The sequence below is a fragment of the Saccostrea cucullata genome, unplaced genomic scaffold, assembly GCF_032062105.1.
Source record: "Saccostrea cucullata isolate Sc308-1 unplaced genomic scaffold, CSIRO_AGI_Scuc_v1 ctg991, whole genome shotgun sequence".
NCBI lineage: Eukaryota > Metazoa > Mollusca > Bivalvia > Ostreida > Ostreidae > Saccostrea > Saccostrea cuccullata.
Genome location: NW_026933842.1, coordinates 94,096 through 110,174, shown reverse-complemented (window position 1 = coordinate 110,174; position 16,079 = coordinate 94,096). Strand labels below are relative to the sequence as shown.

The 16,079-nt window shown below is 36.6% G+C and overlaps 1 protein-coding gene across 1 annotated transcript; it reads left to right on the top strand.

Moving 5' to 3' along the window:
- Positions 1 to 109: 109 nt before the first annotated feature.
- Positions 110 to 15,779, top strand: LOC134239452 (uncharacterized). The gene is made up of 6 exons (XM_062721633.1): positions 110 to 298; positions 13,053 to 13,223; positions 13,690 to 13,860; positions 14,226 to 14,396; positions 14,685 to 14,855; positions 15,623 to 15,779. The coding sequence occupies exons 1-6, from the start codon at positions 110 to 112 to the stop codon at positions 15,695 to 15,697; spliced, it is 948 nt and encodes a 315-aa protein (XP_062577617.1). The 3' UTR covers positions 15,698 to 15,779.
- Positions 15,780 to 16,079: the final 300 nt, after the last annotated feature.

The window sequence follows — 16,079 nt, the reverse complement described above, 5'->3', positions numbered from 1 at the left end:
CAGACGACTAACAAACGGGGTTAGTTCTACATTTCCTTTTTTTCGCCTTATGCATTTTTTAAAAATCTCTAACTCTAGTTTGATGGAGTTTTCCTTTATTTGTTAGTAAATGGCAATTGGGGTAGCTGGAACAGTTGGTCCCACTACTCAGGATGTAATAGATCATGTGGCTATGGTAAAAAGACTTTTATTCGCAAGAGATATTGTAACAGTCCTCCTCGGAAAAATGGAGGAAGCTACTGTAGTGGATCTTCTCGTACCTATAGATATGTTACATGCTTCAGAAAACATTGTCCAGGTAAATATATACCTCTCAAATTGAGTTGAATGGTAAGAATGATGATATATGTAAGAAGCAATTTTTCGAGGATGTGGGTTTATGTTTCATTGACAATTATATATTTTAGATGGTAAAACCGTCATTGAATCACCACTTTCAAATCTGTGAAAAAAAGATTAATATCTGAATGGTTTTCAGATCATGTGTGCGTCCAAAACAAATTAATATATTTTTGGTTTTGACGATTGTCATTCTTGTCTCTTTTGTACATAGTTGAGATGTTCGGAGATTGCACTTACACGTATGGCAAACATAAACTTAAAATGCTTTTATTCTGATTTCTTCATTAAATTACTTACTTCCATGTAATTGATTTTATTTTTACAAAGATTACACTAGGAATGTAGAATTAAGACACATACATACTAAATACGAAAAATCCGATTTATAAGGACATCTCTATTAATATATTAGTAAACGGCAATTGGGGAAGCTGGTACGGTTGGTCCCAATACAGAGGATGTAGCAAGTCATGTGGATATGGAACAAAGACTATGTATCGAAACAGATACTGTAATAAACCTTCACCGCGTTATGGAGGACGGAGCTGTAGAGGATCTTCTCGTTCCTATAAATATGTTCGATGTTATGGAACACATTGTCCAGGTACAATTTTATTTTGAGTTGAAGATTTAAGGTTTTGATAAAATTTTGTTTCACTTTAATTCTGCACAATTTCAAATTTGAAATAGGCATTGAATCACTGCTCATATGTCTTTGATTAAGTAAAACTTCAGATAAAATTATTGAACCTCCTGTTACGTTGAATACCTATGCTCGAAATGTGATTCTCTTGCTAGTGCTGCTTCAAAGAAAGAATTTGATCAACGACAGTTGTTATTATAATTAAGCAAAATGCCACTAATTTTCACGAGTCCGTCGGATGATACCCCTAATACCGAGGTCACATCCATATTAATGAATAAGAAAAATTATTATAAATTACAAACTATCAAATAAAGAAAGAAACTGCATAGTTGCAATCACTTTAAATTCTGATAAAAGCATGGTACAATATTTTGTCACCAGTGTATACTATTAGACTATGTTCTTCATGTTTAATATTACTTAATGACTTTGAGGCAAATGAATGACTGATCATGATATAAAAATCAAGGGTGTGCTTGATTGTAAAGTCAGATTTCAATTCCGAGAGTTCCAAAAATTCTATCATTCAAGTAAAAGTGGAATCGGAATTAGTTCACAATATGGCTGCAGCCATCGTCGGAAACCCACGGGTGATCTCGTCTTTACTTATCACCCGGGGGCAAATACGCCGAAATATAGCCGTAAAATATGCTAATTTGTTGTTTTTAGTCAACCAACCAGAAAGTTGGAACTCTTCAATTTTGAAAAATACGTTTATTACTTTGCTTTTTATGGTCAATATTTTGACACTCGTTAAAACATGCAAAGTTTGATTTAATAGAATGAAAGTCAATTCGTACAGGTCACTGACATTAATGTCCGTCAGATATTATATAGGAGTACCTCTTTCTTACCTCAAAAGGCACCGGTGAGTGGATTTATCAGCTGCGTTAACTACGGAATGAGTTTTTCATGTTTTTGGCAATGCCGAACATGCATACGTAACGTGAACTGTAATTCGTTGTTTGGCATCGCGACTCTGTGAAGCGGCCAATCAAATGACCCATGCATATATAATTACATGCGACGATTTTTCGGCGAGTTTGCCCACGGGTGATAAGTAAAGATGAGATCACCCCTGGGTTTCCGACGATTGGCGGCTGCAGCTCGACAAATAAAGAAATTCTTCCTATCTTATTAAATGATTTATTGTAAGACGCAATGGAGGATGAAAGTGCGAGTGAATGATGTGAAGAACAGAATATCATGATGTTTGCTGTACAGCTCTTATGTTAACTTTAAATTAACATGATTTGAATTGTAATATTATGAGAACAATATTAAATTTTTAATCTGCAAATAGGTCTATAGGACTGTATTAGGGTCCAAATACAGGGAAAAACTTCATACATGTTTGAATCGGCACTCTTGACAAATGTACACAGTAGTCGCCATCTTTAATTCATTTCACACCACCTCTCAACACGGAATTGATAGAACTGCGCCAGAACTGAAGTCCGGCGAACTTGATTGTAATTCCGCCAATTCCGAAAATTCAAGCTACCAATCAAGCACGCCCTAAGTGAACTCTATATTCAATTCTGCTTCTTGACATCATTAAAATTATGACTTCTCTAACACACTACTAGCATATCAAAACATCAAGTTTGATGATGTATTATTTACTCAATAGTAAACGGCCATTGGGGTAGCTGGTACAGTTGGTCCCAATACCGTGGATGTAACAAGTCATGTGGATATGGTACGAGGACTATGTATCGGAAGAGATACTGTAATAAACCTTCACCGCGTTATGGCGGACGGAGTTGTAAAGGGTCTTCTCGAACCTATAAATCAGTTCGATGTCTCCGAAAGTATTGTCCAGGTACTTATTTCACATTCATATAAAATTTCATAGTTTTGTTAGAATAAGATTTTTAGATGGACATATGGAGATAACGAAGAGTATTCAAGATCAAAAGCCCATCAAACAATACAAAACAGGAGAGAGCGAACATGGACCCCAAAAAATCAAAGGTGGGATCAGGTGTCATGGAGGAGAGAGCATCCCCTACCAACTGATCACACCCGCTGTGTGCTCCCTGTCATGATTGGGAAACAATTGACAAATCCGTCGTCAATTAAGTGTATAAATAATGGACTGACAATTAGTATGAAAAACTTCAGTCAGCATTTGACTCAATGATAAATTGTATTTGCTGACAAGGTCCTTGTATCTGCCATAGAACTAACAAAATGACTTAAAACGAGACTGCTGATATTCTTGTTTCATCAACTTGTTTATCAATAATTTATCTCGTTTTAGAAATTGTTCATACGTAGAGCATGCTTTTGCGTATCGAATCAACGGAGATACATAAAGTCCGTATGCAGGTGATTAAGGTATATTGCTGCATAAGTAATGGAAGTTGACGATAGAAAAGTTAGTCATCATGTTTATCATAGAGCTTGGTTGTTAGATTACCATTAACGTCGTTTTCAAGTAAAATATTCAAATATGATACAGATGTGTCAGACTCTGTGGTATCTTTTATCTCAAGGTCACCAGGATTTATCGTATCGACATAAGAATGGAAATTACAATAAATATAATAACACAGTTAATATATAGACATAAGTTTCATTGTACTGTTGTAATGGTGCTTACTGTCATATTGTGAAATGTTGGTAGAGGATGCTCACTCCTCCAGGGCACCTGATTCCACCTCTGATTTTTAGGAAGTCTGTGTTTTCCCTTCTCAAAATTTGCATTGTTTAATGGACTTTGATTAGAGCTTGAATGCAGTTTATTAACTCCATATATTACATTTAAGAATAGAGTTTGAATCACTGACTACTATAGTATTTTTTTCTGTTGTAAAGAAAGAAAATTATAATGTTTGAAAAAATACATTCATACTGAATACATGTACATGTACCTACCTGCAAAAATCATATGTAATGGCTCCAGACAAATGTCTTTCTTGTCTTATCTGTAAATCAAGCTTGTGAAATTGTGCGTCATGAAACTTTTAATTGTATAATAAACAGTCCACGGTGGTTATACCGGTTGGGGTTCGTGGGGTTCCTGCAGTAGATACTGTGGAGGTGGATATAAATATCGATACCGACATTGTACGAATCCAAAACCAAAGTATGGAGGTAGAAAATGTGGAGGGTTATCATATCAGTACATGTCATATAAAAACCACAAATGTCCAGGTAAGGGCGGTTAATATTATTGTATCTAGGAAAATTTGAGTGAGATTGTGATTTAAATTTTTTTACCTTGGATATGTTAAGTATTTCCCCGCTAAAAAGCGGGAGGATATATAGTAACTGGTATCTTCGTCCGTCCGTTCATCTGTACGTCCGTATATTTATTAGGCATTGAGGAACTCATCTATTATCTGAAACTCCTCTTATACCACTAAATGAATGGACTATATGTAGTAATGACCAGTATTTGCCCCAAAATAATAGAAATCATAGAGAAAAATATAATAATGCTCTAAAACAGAGGAATATCTGCATATTTCAAAGCACTGAATGTTTTCTTAAGCCATTACGCTATATGTTTAATATGACGTCAGGAAAAAGACGTTAATTTAAATTTTCCACGAGTTTTACACGAAAAGGTGAATATTACTTGGATATTTTGAGTAAAAAAAATCAGCCAGCGCAGGTCTGCTCCAACACAATATTTTTATATAAAGTATAGAATGATAATAGCAAAAAATATGTAAATATTGTTCTGGAGCAGGCCTGCACTCTATAAATTTCATAATAGAAATTGAGCAAATTTTCTCTCTTTTTTTTTTTCTCTTTTTGAAAAATAACATCAAATCCGGATAGTTTGTGATGTCATAAAAACCACCAAATACCTTTGAAACTATAATATTTTTCCTTTCTCATCACATTTTGTCCGTCGTCTGTCCGTCTGTCCGTCTGTAAACTTTTCACATTTTCGACTTCTTCTTAGAACCACTGGGTCAATTTTGACCAAACTTTGTACAAAGCTTTCTTGGGTGAAGGGAAATTTAAGTGGTTAAAATGAAGGGCCAAGTCCCCACATAAGGAGAGATAATCAAGAAAAGACAAAAATAGGGTGGGGTCATTAAAAAATCTTCTCAAGAACCACTGGGCCAGAAAAGCTGAAACTTATGTGTAAGCATCCAGGGATAGTGTAAATTCTAAATTGTTCAAATCATGACCCCCGGGGGTTGGGCAGGGCCACACGATAGAATCAAAATTTTAAATAGAAATATATAGGAAAAATCTTTGAAAATCTTCTTCTTAAGACCACTTGGTCAGAAAGGCTGAAACTTATGTGGAAGCATCCTTGGGGTAGTCTTTATTCTAAATTGTTCAAATCATGACCTCTGGGGGAAGGGCGGGACTACGATAGGGAATCCAAGTTTTACATAGAAATATATAGGAAAAATCTTTTTAAAATCTTATTCTCAAGAACCACTTGGCCAGAAAAGCTGAAACTTTTTTGCAAGCATCCTTGGGTAGAGTAGATTCTAAATTCTTAAATCATGACCCCCTGGGGTTGGGCGGGGCCACAATAGGGAATCCAAGTTTTACATAGAAATATATAGGAAAAATCATTGAAAATCTTCTTCTTAAGAACCACTGGGCCAGAAAGGCTGAAACTTAGGTGGAAGCGTATTGGTGTAGTCTAGATTCTAAATTGTTCAAATCATGACCCCTGAGGGTTGGGCGGGGCCACAATAGGGAATCAAATTTTTATATAGAAATATCTAAGAAAAATCTTTGAAAATCTTCTTCTTAAGAACCACTGGGCCAGAAAGGCTGAAACTTATGTGGAAGCATCTTGGGGTAGTCTAGATTTTATGACCTCTGGGAGTAGGGCGGGGCTACTATAGGGAATCCAAATTTTATATAGAAATTTTCGACTTCTTCTTAGAACCACTGCGTCAATAATCACCAAACTTTGTACAAAGCATTCTTGGGTAAAGGGAAATTTAAGTGGTGAAAATGAAGGGCCAAGTCCCCACACAAGGAGAGATAATCAAGAAAAGACAAAAATAGGGTGGGGTCATTAAAAAATCTTCTTCTCAAGAACCACTGGGCTAGAAAAGCTGAAACTTATGTCAAACTTATGTGGAAGCATCCAGGGATAGTGTAAATTCTAAATTGTTCAAATCAAATGGGAGTTGGGTTGGGCCACAATAGGGAATCAAAGTTTTACATAGAAATATATAGGAAAAATCTTTGAATATCTTCTTCTCAAGAACCACTGGGCCTGAAAAGCTGAAACTTGTTTGGAAGCATTTTTGGTAGAATAGATTTAAAATTGTTCAAATCATGATCCCCAGGGCTGGGCGATCAAATAGGGAATAGGGAATCAAAGTTTTATATAGACATATATAGGAAAAAATCTTTAAAAATCTTCCTCTCAAGAGCCACTGGGCCAGAAAAACTGAAACTGATGTGGAAGCATCTTTGGGTAGTGTAGATTTAAAATTGTTCAAATAATGACCCCCGGGGGTAGGGCGGGGCTACAATAGAGAATCCAAGTTTTACATATAAATATATATAGGAAAAATCTTTGAAAATCTCCTTCTCAAGAACCACTGAGCCAGAAAAGCTGAAACTTATGTGGAAGCATCTATAGTGTAGATTTTAAATTTTCCAAATTATGATCCTTGGGGTAGGGTGGGGTCACAATAGGTATTACAGCATGGTCAAAGCTTCTCAGGTGAGCGATGTGGCCCATGGGCCTCTTGTTTGTTAATTTAGATTTCTTATATAATATAATGGATACAATTCAGCACATTTCAATAAATTTTCAAAAAAAAAAAAATGATTCAGTTGTGTGTGTAGGGGGGTGGGGGGCGCAAAAATATGCAATATATTGCATATAATTCTTTAATGAGACCTTAACAGAAATCTTAGTGACATAGCGCCATTGTGCACCTCTTAATTTACCTTTTAATTTACTAAACCTGTCAGAAAGTGCCTTTTCTACTATAATATGAAAATCTACACTATGGAAACTAATGATTACATTTAACTTAACCCCCGTTCACACAGAGCTGCGACTCTACGGCGATCATCCCGATCAAGCCACGATCTTAAAAAGTTTTAGATCGGTGCAGATCGTAGCCGATCGGCGTCTAAACAGAGCAATTTGGCAAATTATGGTCTTTATGACGACCTTACTACGATGCTCCTACGTCAAACACGCTGATAACACGCTTCTTCTACGATGTTACGAAGACCGTTGCCGACCAGCAGCCGTGTTTACTGCGTTTATGCTACGATGCCGCTACGATATTCAAGATCATACTACGACGCTACACAGACCTAGATGACTGTACGACGATATCGCTACGGTGGTGCCGGTCATACTACGATTGTAATACGCTTCTAGTACGATTAAGGCGATGATGTATATATATCTTGGGTTTAAAACATATTGTTCTCTTCTGTCCAAACTTCAGACATTAACGGACGTATAAATGATAATCTGATTCATATGGCTTTACTTCAGCAACAACAAATGTTAGTGGATCTTGATATTGAACAGGTAGTTTACAGGTTGAGGCGCAGAAGAAGGCCAAGGAGATACTGGGTACGGCCATGGCTATCTGCAGATAGGAGGCTCCAGTTTGGACAGTATGACACACTTCTGCGAGAACTCAGAATGGAAGACACCAATTCTTTCTTCAACTTTTTGAGGATGGAACCAGCGATGTTTGATGAGCTGCTCCAGAGAGTTGGGCCTATGATTCAGAAGAAAGATACAGGCTGGAGGAAAGCGCTTGAACCAGGTGTCAAACTTGCCATTACTATAAGACATTTCGCTTCAGGAGATAAGTACCCTAGTTTAATGTATAACTTCAGAGTGGCTAAGAATACGATAGCGTGTCTCATTCCTGAGGTCTGCCAGGCTATTTGTGCGGAATTTAAAGACGAAGTAATAAAATGTCCAATAACTCCAGATGAATGGTCTCTCATAGCAGACGAGTTCAAGAACAGATGGAATGTCCCACATGCATGCAGAGCCCTGGATGGCAAACACGTGGCCATCAGATGTCCCCCGAACAGTGGCTCGCTTTACCACAATTACAAGCACTTCTTTTCCGTAGTGCTACTAGCACTGGTAGATGCTGATTATAAATTTCTATGGATTGACTGCGGAGATCTTGGTTCAATGTCTGATGCTCAAATTTTTAACGAATCTGAGTTGAAATAGTGCCTCGAAGACAGAACAATTGGATTTCCAGTGCCAGACCCACTTCCTCATGACAACGAGCCGATGTCCTACTTTATTCTGGGAGATGATACATTTGTGTTGAGGACATATTTGATGAAACCTTATTCGCAAAGGGGTCTAACCAGAGAGCACTTAATCACAAACTACGGAATATCAAGGGGTCGCCGTGTGATTGAAAATGCTTTTGGTATTTTGGCACAAAGATGGCAGGTATTACTTACAATCATGCAGCAATTCCCAGCAGTGATACAAGACATCATTGAGTGTTGTGTTTGCCTTCATAACCTCATGAGATTGCGCTACCCGGCTTTACAAAATGCCCAACTTGACCAGGAAGATGATAATCACAATACGGAGCTCGGTGCCTGGAGACAAGAAGCTAACATGCACGAGGTACAGATGCCAGGAGGACCAAACAAGGACAGCATCGCTGGGAAGAGACAAAGGGAACTACTTAAACTCTATATTTTAACAGCCCGGTAGGATTGGTACCATGGCAGGAGAGAATGATTCCCCACTAGTATGTATTATTTTGTATAGTGTTGCACTTTTGAAGAATTATATGTGCGGTATAATCTCATTCGTAAAACATATACAAATAAAGAACACAAGACAGGACGCACAGACAAACATTACAATTAATGAAAAAAAAAACAGTAATACAATCGAGTTTACACAAGTAGAAGTGTATATTGGCTTTATAATTACAAATTTTGAACTAAATAATATGCACAAAATTGTACATATAAACAGTGTACATCAAAAATCTAACTGATCTGATTTTAAAATCAAAATGAACTACTAATGTCAATTAACTGCATGTCTGACACGACTTCAAAATAGCTTTTAGAAGTTAGACTGCTGCAAAAATAAAGTGATATTGCTAGAACTGCATGTGTCTTCTATGTATTGTATTGATTGGCGTTTACTGCTGCTGGCGTCCATGTTGTCCGTCATCCACTTCTAAAAGAGAGCTTAGGCCTGCAAACACCACACTTGATCCCTCTTGTGACGGTCTACTAACAGGAGGGGTACCTGCTTGCTTGTCTTAAAATTGCTGCTGAAACTGCTGCTGCTGCACCCAAGCACGTTCCTGCGATCCCCACACAGAAGTTGTATTGACGACTTGGGATGGCCATTGTGTGGGACTAGGCTGCCACTGTATGGAACAGGGATCACTATCCTTGTTTGAGGATAGATCAGGTCTGGGCTGGATCTGTTGTTGCTGCTTCTCCTGCATGTCAGTGTAGCGGCTCACCAGTTGTTGTACGTCAGTCTGGAAGCGGCGCCAAAGAGACTTATTTAGGCCTGCCACGGCTTTCTTAACCCACTCCATGAAGGCATCGCGCTCATTCGGTTCAGGTGTATTCTTGATGCGACCCAGCAACTCTCGCTGCAAGTTAATAAGCTGTTCCCGACTACTTGCCAGGTCTGCTAAGATTGCATCATCAGAGGTTCGGTTTTGAGTTCGGGAGGCTTTTGAATACGTTGATGTTGAAGATACACTTGTGGAAGTGGATACCGTTGTAGCGGAATAATCGAGGGCGTTAACGTAAAGAGAGCCTGTACAAGCGGTATCAGCTTGGGCATCAGTAGAGTCTGATGTCAAAGTCTCTTCGGGGTTTGTTGGGACCAACTTCGCCGTCATCTGTTACGAAAATAAGTAAGAATTGATACATTATCAACATTTTCTTCTGTAATGAAAAATAATTTAATTTCATTGGTAACACGTCATTTGATTGGTTAAACAGTTTTATCCATTTTGTATAACATAACTTGCCTACGTCACAATGAGTTACGTTAAAAACGTATGACTCCGCTGGACGTTAACTTTTAAAATGTGCTATATTTGAAGCCTTTTCCGAAGTAAAAAAATGGAAAAATTGTATCATTGTCTACATTGAAATTAAATTATAAGGAATGAAGCTTATTTCAACTTTTGTTATACGATATAACATAACTTGGGGCAGTTTACGCTTTTTTATAAACCGCTTCGCGGTTTATAAAGCGTAAACTGCCTCAAGTTATGTTATATCGTATAACAAAAGTTGAAATAAGCTTCATTCCTTAATTAACAAACATCGCGTTGTTCTATTGTACAGCTGGCTTTTTAATTAATTAAACAGCAACGTATGTAGCATCACTTTTGAAATGGGGGGAGCCAGAGAAAAAAAATACTTATTTGAAAAAGTTGACAAGCCAAAAAAAAATAAAACATAAAAAAGGATAACAAAAACACTATTTCGGGGGGGGGGGGGGGGGGGGGTTAGAGGCCAATTTTTTTTCTGTACCAAGTTCTTTCAGGGCCAGAATTTTTGCATACAATGGGGGGCAACCAACCTTTCAATGAACATTTTCAATAGTAGAGGTTTTGTGTGGAAAAAGTTGGGGATGAGGGGGGTGGGGGGTGGTATATGCCTGTTAAGCCATTTTTTTCCAGTTTTTGCTTGGAAATTCGTTTGTTCCAAAGGCATCAACACTCAAGCATATGACATTATTTCGAACCTATAATGTATGTTTGGTTATCTACTTACACTAACAGCGGTGCGTTTTTTGACTTCAATGATATGGGGCTGCAGGAAACCAAACTCACGCAGAATCCAACTGTCCCTTTCTGTTAATTCCTTATCGGGAGCACCGGATCGCGTTTTCTTCAGCCGCCCATACCTTGTTCGAATGCTACTGTACCAGGTTTTAATTATGTCAACGTCTTTTACAAGCAGATTAGCTTTTTCCCTCCAGAGATATTCTTTCTTCTGGGTTTCTTTATACCCCTTTAGCTTTTTGTTGTAAAGGATTGGATGTGCACTGAGCCATTCAACCATAGTCTGCTCCAGGTCCTCTGTAAGGTCTGTCTGCATTTTCCTGCGTTTCTGCCGAAGAACATTACTACTTTCTTCTACATTGAATTGAACAGAGGGATCATCAGGCTGAGGCGTTTCCGTGGAGGGAAGAGCACCAGCTTCAACAGTCGAAGGTTCATCATGCTCATTCCCGGCTTCAGGATTTTCTTCAGCAGGATTTGTGAGGTCTTGAGTCACAGAACTTGCAACTTTTTCCCGGCCTCTTCCACGCGGTTTTCGGGGCATTTTATATTGTTACTGTGGCAAGTTCGAAGTATCAAATGAAAATGAACGTCACTTCTTTCGTCACCCTTTGCATGTAATTGACAGATGATGCTTGGTGAAATATAAAAACAAACAGCTGCCTGATAGGTCGTGGTATGATCGGCGTAACGTCATTGTAGGTCTTTGAAGGGTCGCCAGGAACGTAGAGAGATCGCAGTGGGAACGTAGTAAGAACGTAGTGTGAGCGTTGTAGGAGCGTACTTGATAAGTTACCGATTATACTACGCTTTCACTGCGCTTTTACTACGATCACAAAGACCTTTCCACGATGCTTCCGCGCTGCTTGTACGATTGCGGCGATTTTACTCCGCTCTTTTTACGACTTTACCCCGATTCCTGTTGGCCACGATCCCACTACGCTTGTTTTGAACATGTTCAAAATAAGCGTGGCGAGAGCGTAGAGCTCCCCAATCATGAAGACCCTACTGCGATCATACTGCGCTTATGAAGACCCCACTACGTTTCTCCTGCGATTTGTCACGATCGGCCACGCTTTCGGCCACGCTTTGATCGTATTAGAAGCGGCGTCTGTGTGTGAACGGGGGGGGGGGGGGTAAGTTAAAGGAATATTAATGACAAATAATTGTAAAGTGCATATAACTTGCTCTTTGAGACCCGAATTAAGTGTCAGGTCAAAAAGTACAATGAAATTATGTAATACAGAATCTGTGATAGTATCATATAATTTTATCCAGTGGTATAGGAGGTGGCATCTTTGCTAGGCAAGGTTGACAATCCGCTCCTCTCCTCTTTTAACGAGCAGCGGATCGTCACCCTTGGATAGCGAAGATGAGGAGGAGAATAAGAGTTGTATACTAGTACCCTTAATTATTATAGAAAAAATGGCAGTGTCTATTTTACTATGGCAAACCCAAAATATGTTTAGTAAATTAAAACATAAAAATATATTCACATTAGAAACAACGATATAATTTTAAGAGAAAAAATACGGCTTTGGGTTATTGCAACTCTTTAAGAAAATATGAGAAAATTTAAAAGATCATGATGTCACAACTGACATAAAAGAAGTCATGTAAAAAGAAGATTGAGAGTTGTATAACTTTATAGTGCATTGACTATGAGTAGAAAGCGGAATTTTGACTCTCTAAGAACAATATCTCATTTCGAAATGTAACAGGGCCAGATTCTTATTGAAACGGAACCTTCTTTTTTCCTACTAATTATAGTAAACGGCCATTGGGGTAGCTGGTACAGTTGGTCCCAATACAGTGGATGTAACAAGTCATGTGGATATGGTACGAGGACTATGTATCGGAAGAGATACTGTAATAAACCTTCACCGCGATATGGAGGTCGGAGCTGTAGTGGATCTTCTCGAACCTATAAATCAGTTCGATGTTTTCAAAAATATTGTCCAGGTATTTTATTTATCTTTGAGTTGAGGATTAATGGTGATAATGATGCGAGATTCAAATATTTAGAATAAATCGGAAATCATTATGGTTGAAAGATCACATTTTCGTTGTTTTGCTCTGAAGATATCAACAATTTGAGTACTTTCTTGTAATAAATCATACGGTTTATTTACACGTAAAATAGCAAATGAAACAAGAATGACATTGTGAAAGAAAACATAAAATTAATCTAATTAAACAAACCATATATTACAAATGCCTTACACATGTTCAAAATACCCCAGTTCACAAATGTAATATAATATCTTTATAAGCATTTATATATTGCTCTAATATTGATGAATTAAAATGTAAACTTTTATTATTAACAGTTCATGGTGGTTACACAAGCTGGGGAACATGGAATTCTTGCAATAAAATATGCGGAGGTGGAACTAAATATCGTTACCGATACTGTACAAATCCCAGACCAAAGCATGGCGGAAGGAAATGCACAGGATCGTATAAACAGCTTACATCATGCAACAGCCATAAATGTCCTGGTCAGTACTACTATATTTTTATCAAGAAAGTTTTCTTTGTGATGTTTAAATCCATCTCTGTTTAAGCTTTTCCTTTTTTTTTCTTTGGGTATTGATTGAACATTTTTACATGTTAATCTCTATATGTTTCTTGCATTACACATTATACAGGAAATGTACAATGGATACACAGTGTACACATAGGCATACAACTGTACCAGTGTTTTTTTTAACGAAATACAAATCTAGACTGAGACTTCAGAATTGCAACATCGGCACTTTGGTTACTTTCCTACATTAAGAAGTTAACGATTTGACATAACCCTTTCTAAATAGGTTAATGTAACTTATGGAATGCATGACAAAATGTACAAAACTTTACCATGAATTTACATGTATTCGCTTTTGACAAATTCCATAATTTTGCTCATTAGTACATAACTGATCGATGTACTAAATTCTGATAGGTAAAAGTTTATGTTAACAGTTCACGGTGGTTATACAAGCTGGGCAGATTGGAATTCCTGCAGTAAATCATGTGGAGGCGGAACTAAAACTCGGTACCGATATTGTACAAGTCCAAAGCCTATGCATGGCGGACGACAGTGTAAAGGAATCTCATATCAATATAAAACATGTAACAACCAGAAATGCCCAGGTGAGTATTTAATCTAAATCGCACACTGAAAGGGTAGCATCCAAAAGTTAAAGTTTGATATTGGTTCATTATCTGAAGGAATTATCAGAAACGAACAAAATGTCTTTTTATTCTTAAAATTTTGTTTGGCCATATTCCTGAAGAATACCTCTTATATTTGTCTGAAGATTTATATATTCATTATTCACAATTTGAGGAAAATAATAATAATAATAATAATAATAATAAATATAAAGTAATATAAAAGATTTTAATTTCTATATGTAGTTACTGCAGTTGCCGAAGGCTTTTAAAAGTGTGTTTTGAATCATTATTTTTTAAACTTCAAACTAAAAAAAAAACACAAAAAATTATTTTCGAAACAGTTCATGGTGGATACACAAGCTGGGGAGTGTGGAGTTCTTGCAGTAAATTATGTGGAGGTGGAACTAGAACTCGATATAGGTCGTGTACAAAACCTAAACCTAAGTATGGGGGCAGAAAATGTAAAGGGTTGTCATACCAAAACACATCATGCAATAACCAGAAATGTCCAGGTAAATCGCAATTGTATTGGCGACAAAATATAAATAATATAATAACACGTTAACATGTTTTTTGTGCAAATTAGTACTGTAACAGACTTTTGATTTAAAATACCGTTTAGTTTTGTATTTTTGGCATATACAGAAATGAACAACTCTATACTCAGAGAGTTGTGTACTACTCGAAAAAAGATACTATTGGCCAGTGGCAGATGATATTTTTAGTTGCACTGATTGTAAATTTAAAATAATTTTTCATTGTCATCACATGAATCAGATATCAATCAAATGTATCAACAGTTAATGGCGGATACAGTACTTGGGGAAGTTGGTCCCTCTGTAACGAGTCATGCGGTGGAGGAACTAAAAGGCGATATCGCTACTGTACAAACCCGAGACCCAAATATGGAGGAAAGAACTGTGTTGGATTGTCAAATCAACATATCACCTGCAATAAGCACAACTGCCCTGGTAAATTTTGAATTGATATTTTAAAAAATAATATAGCTGAAGCAAGTTTTGTTAATAACTTTTTTAAAAAACAATAATCATGATTTGAATACTGAACCAAAATTGTTAAATTTATGTACAGCATTTACTTACTTACATAATTCAAACATTTGTTAACAAATATCAAAAAGGTAAACTCGTGAACATGTTATAACATATAAATTCCATAGTCTTGATTTTATTATCAAGAGATAGACAGTGAAATCACGTTTATGCAAAAGACCATTTGTAATTTATTCTTTGTTGTTGGATATGATTTAATCTAATGAATTGTGTGCTTTTTTAATCACTGAACCGAGGGGCCAGGGATTAAGAAAAGCGCAACTAGTTGGATAAAAGACATATCCAGCTAAGATTCTTTTTTATCACGTTTTCACCTTTTTTATATCAACGTTAACAGGTTTTTTTAATATAAATATATAAAATCCTTATGAAACAAAATCATGTCTAAATCAAATATTGTCCAGGTTGTATAATCAATTGTTATACACAATTAAATAAATATTTTTTTTAATTAGAAGAAATGAAACGGTAAAATAACAATAGTGATTTATGTGAAATAAAAATAAAAAAAAATAAATCTGTAAACAGGGAATGACCCCCCTCCCCCCGAAATTCTTACGGTTTTATCAGAAGCAAGAGTTGTATGCATCTCTCTGTGCATAGTATAAAACATTTCTTTTAATTACGTTGTTCTAAATTATTACCAATATATTTTTGCTTCTTAGTTGATGGGAATTGGACACCTTTTAAGCCATTTATCGAGTGGACCTCCTGTAATGTTACTTGTGGTGGTGGTATAACTTCACGACAACTATTACGTTCATGTACAAACCCTGCTCCTGCGTTTGGAGGAAAATCTTGCTCTGGGAAAAGTATAAAGATTGAGAGGAAGCAATGCAATAAAAATCCGTGTCCAAGCATGTTCTGATTTCCGTGTTTTATAAGGTTTACATTTATCCTTTAATTGAAAAACTTGTATATTTAAACATGTTTTTTCTTCAGTTTATCATGTATCTAAAAGTATGAACAAACTTCACTTTTTTATCTTTTGAATTACCTCAGTCCAGCAAAGGACAAAAGTAGTGTTAGAGACTAGCTCTTAGCGAACATGTAATTTTTTTTATTTTCAAAGAAAAAGTGAGTGGCTAAGCTTAAAAAAAATGCAAAAACGTTTTAATTTTA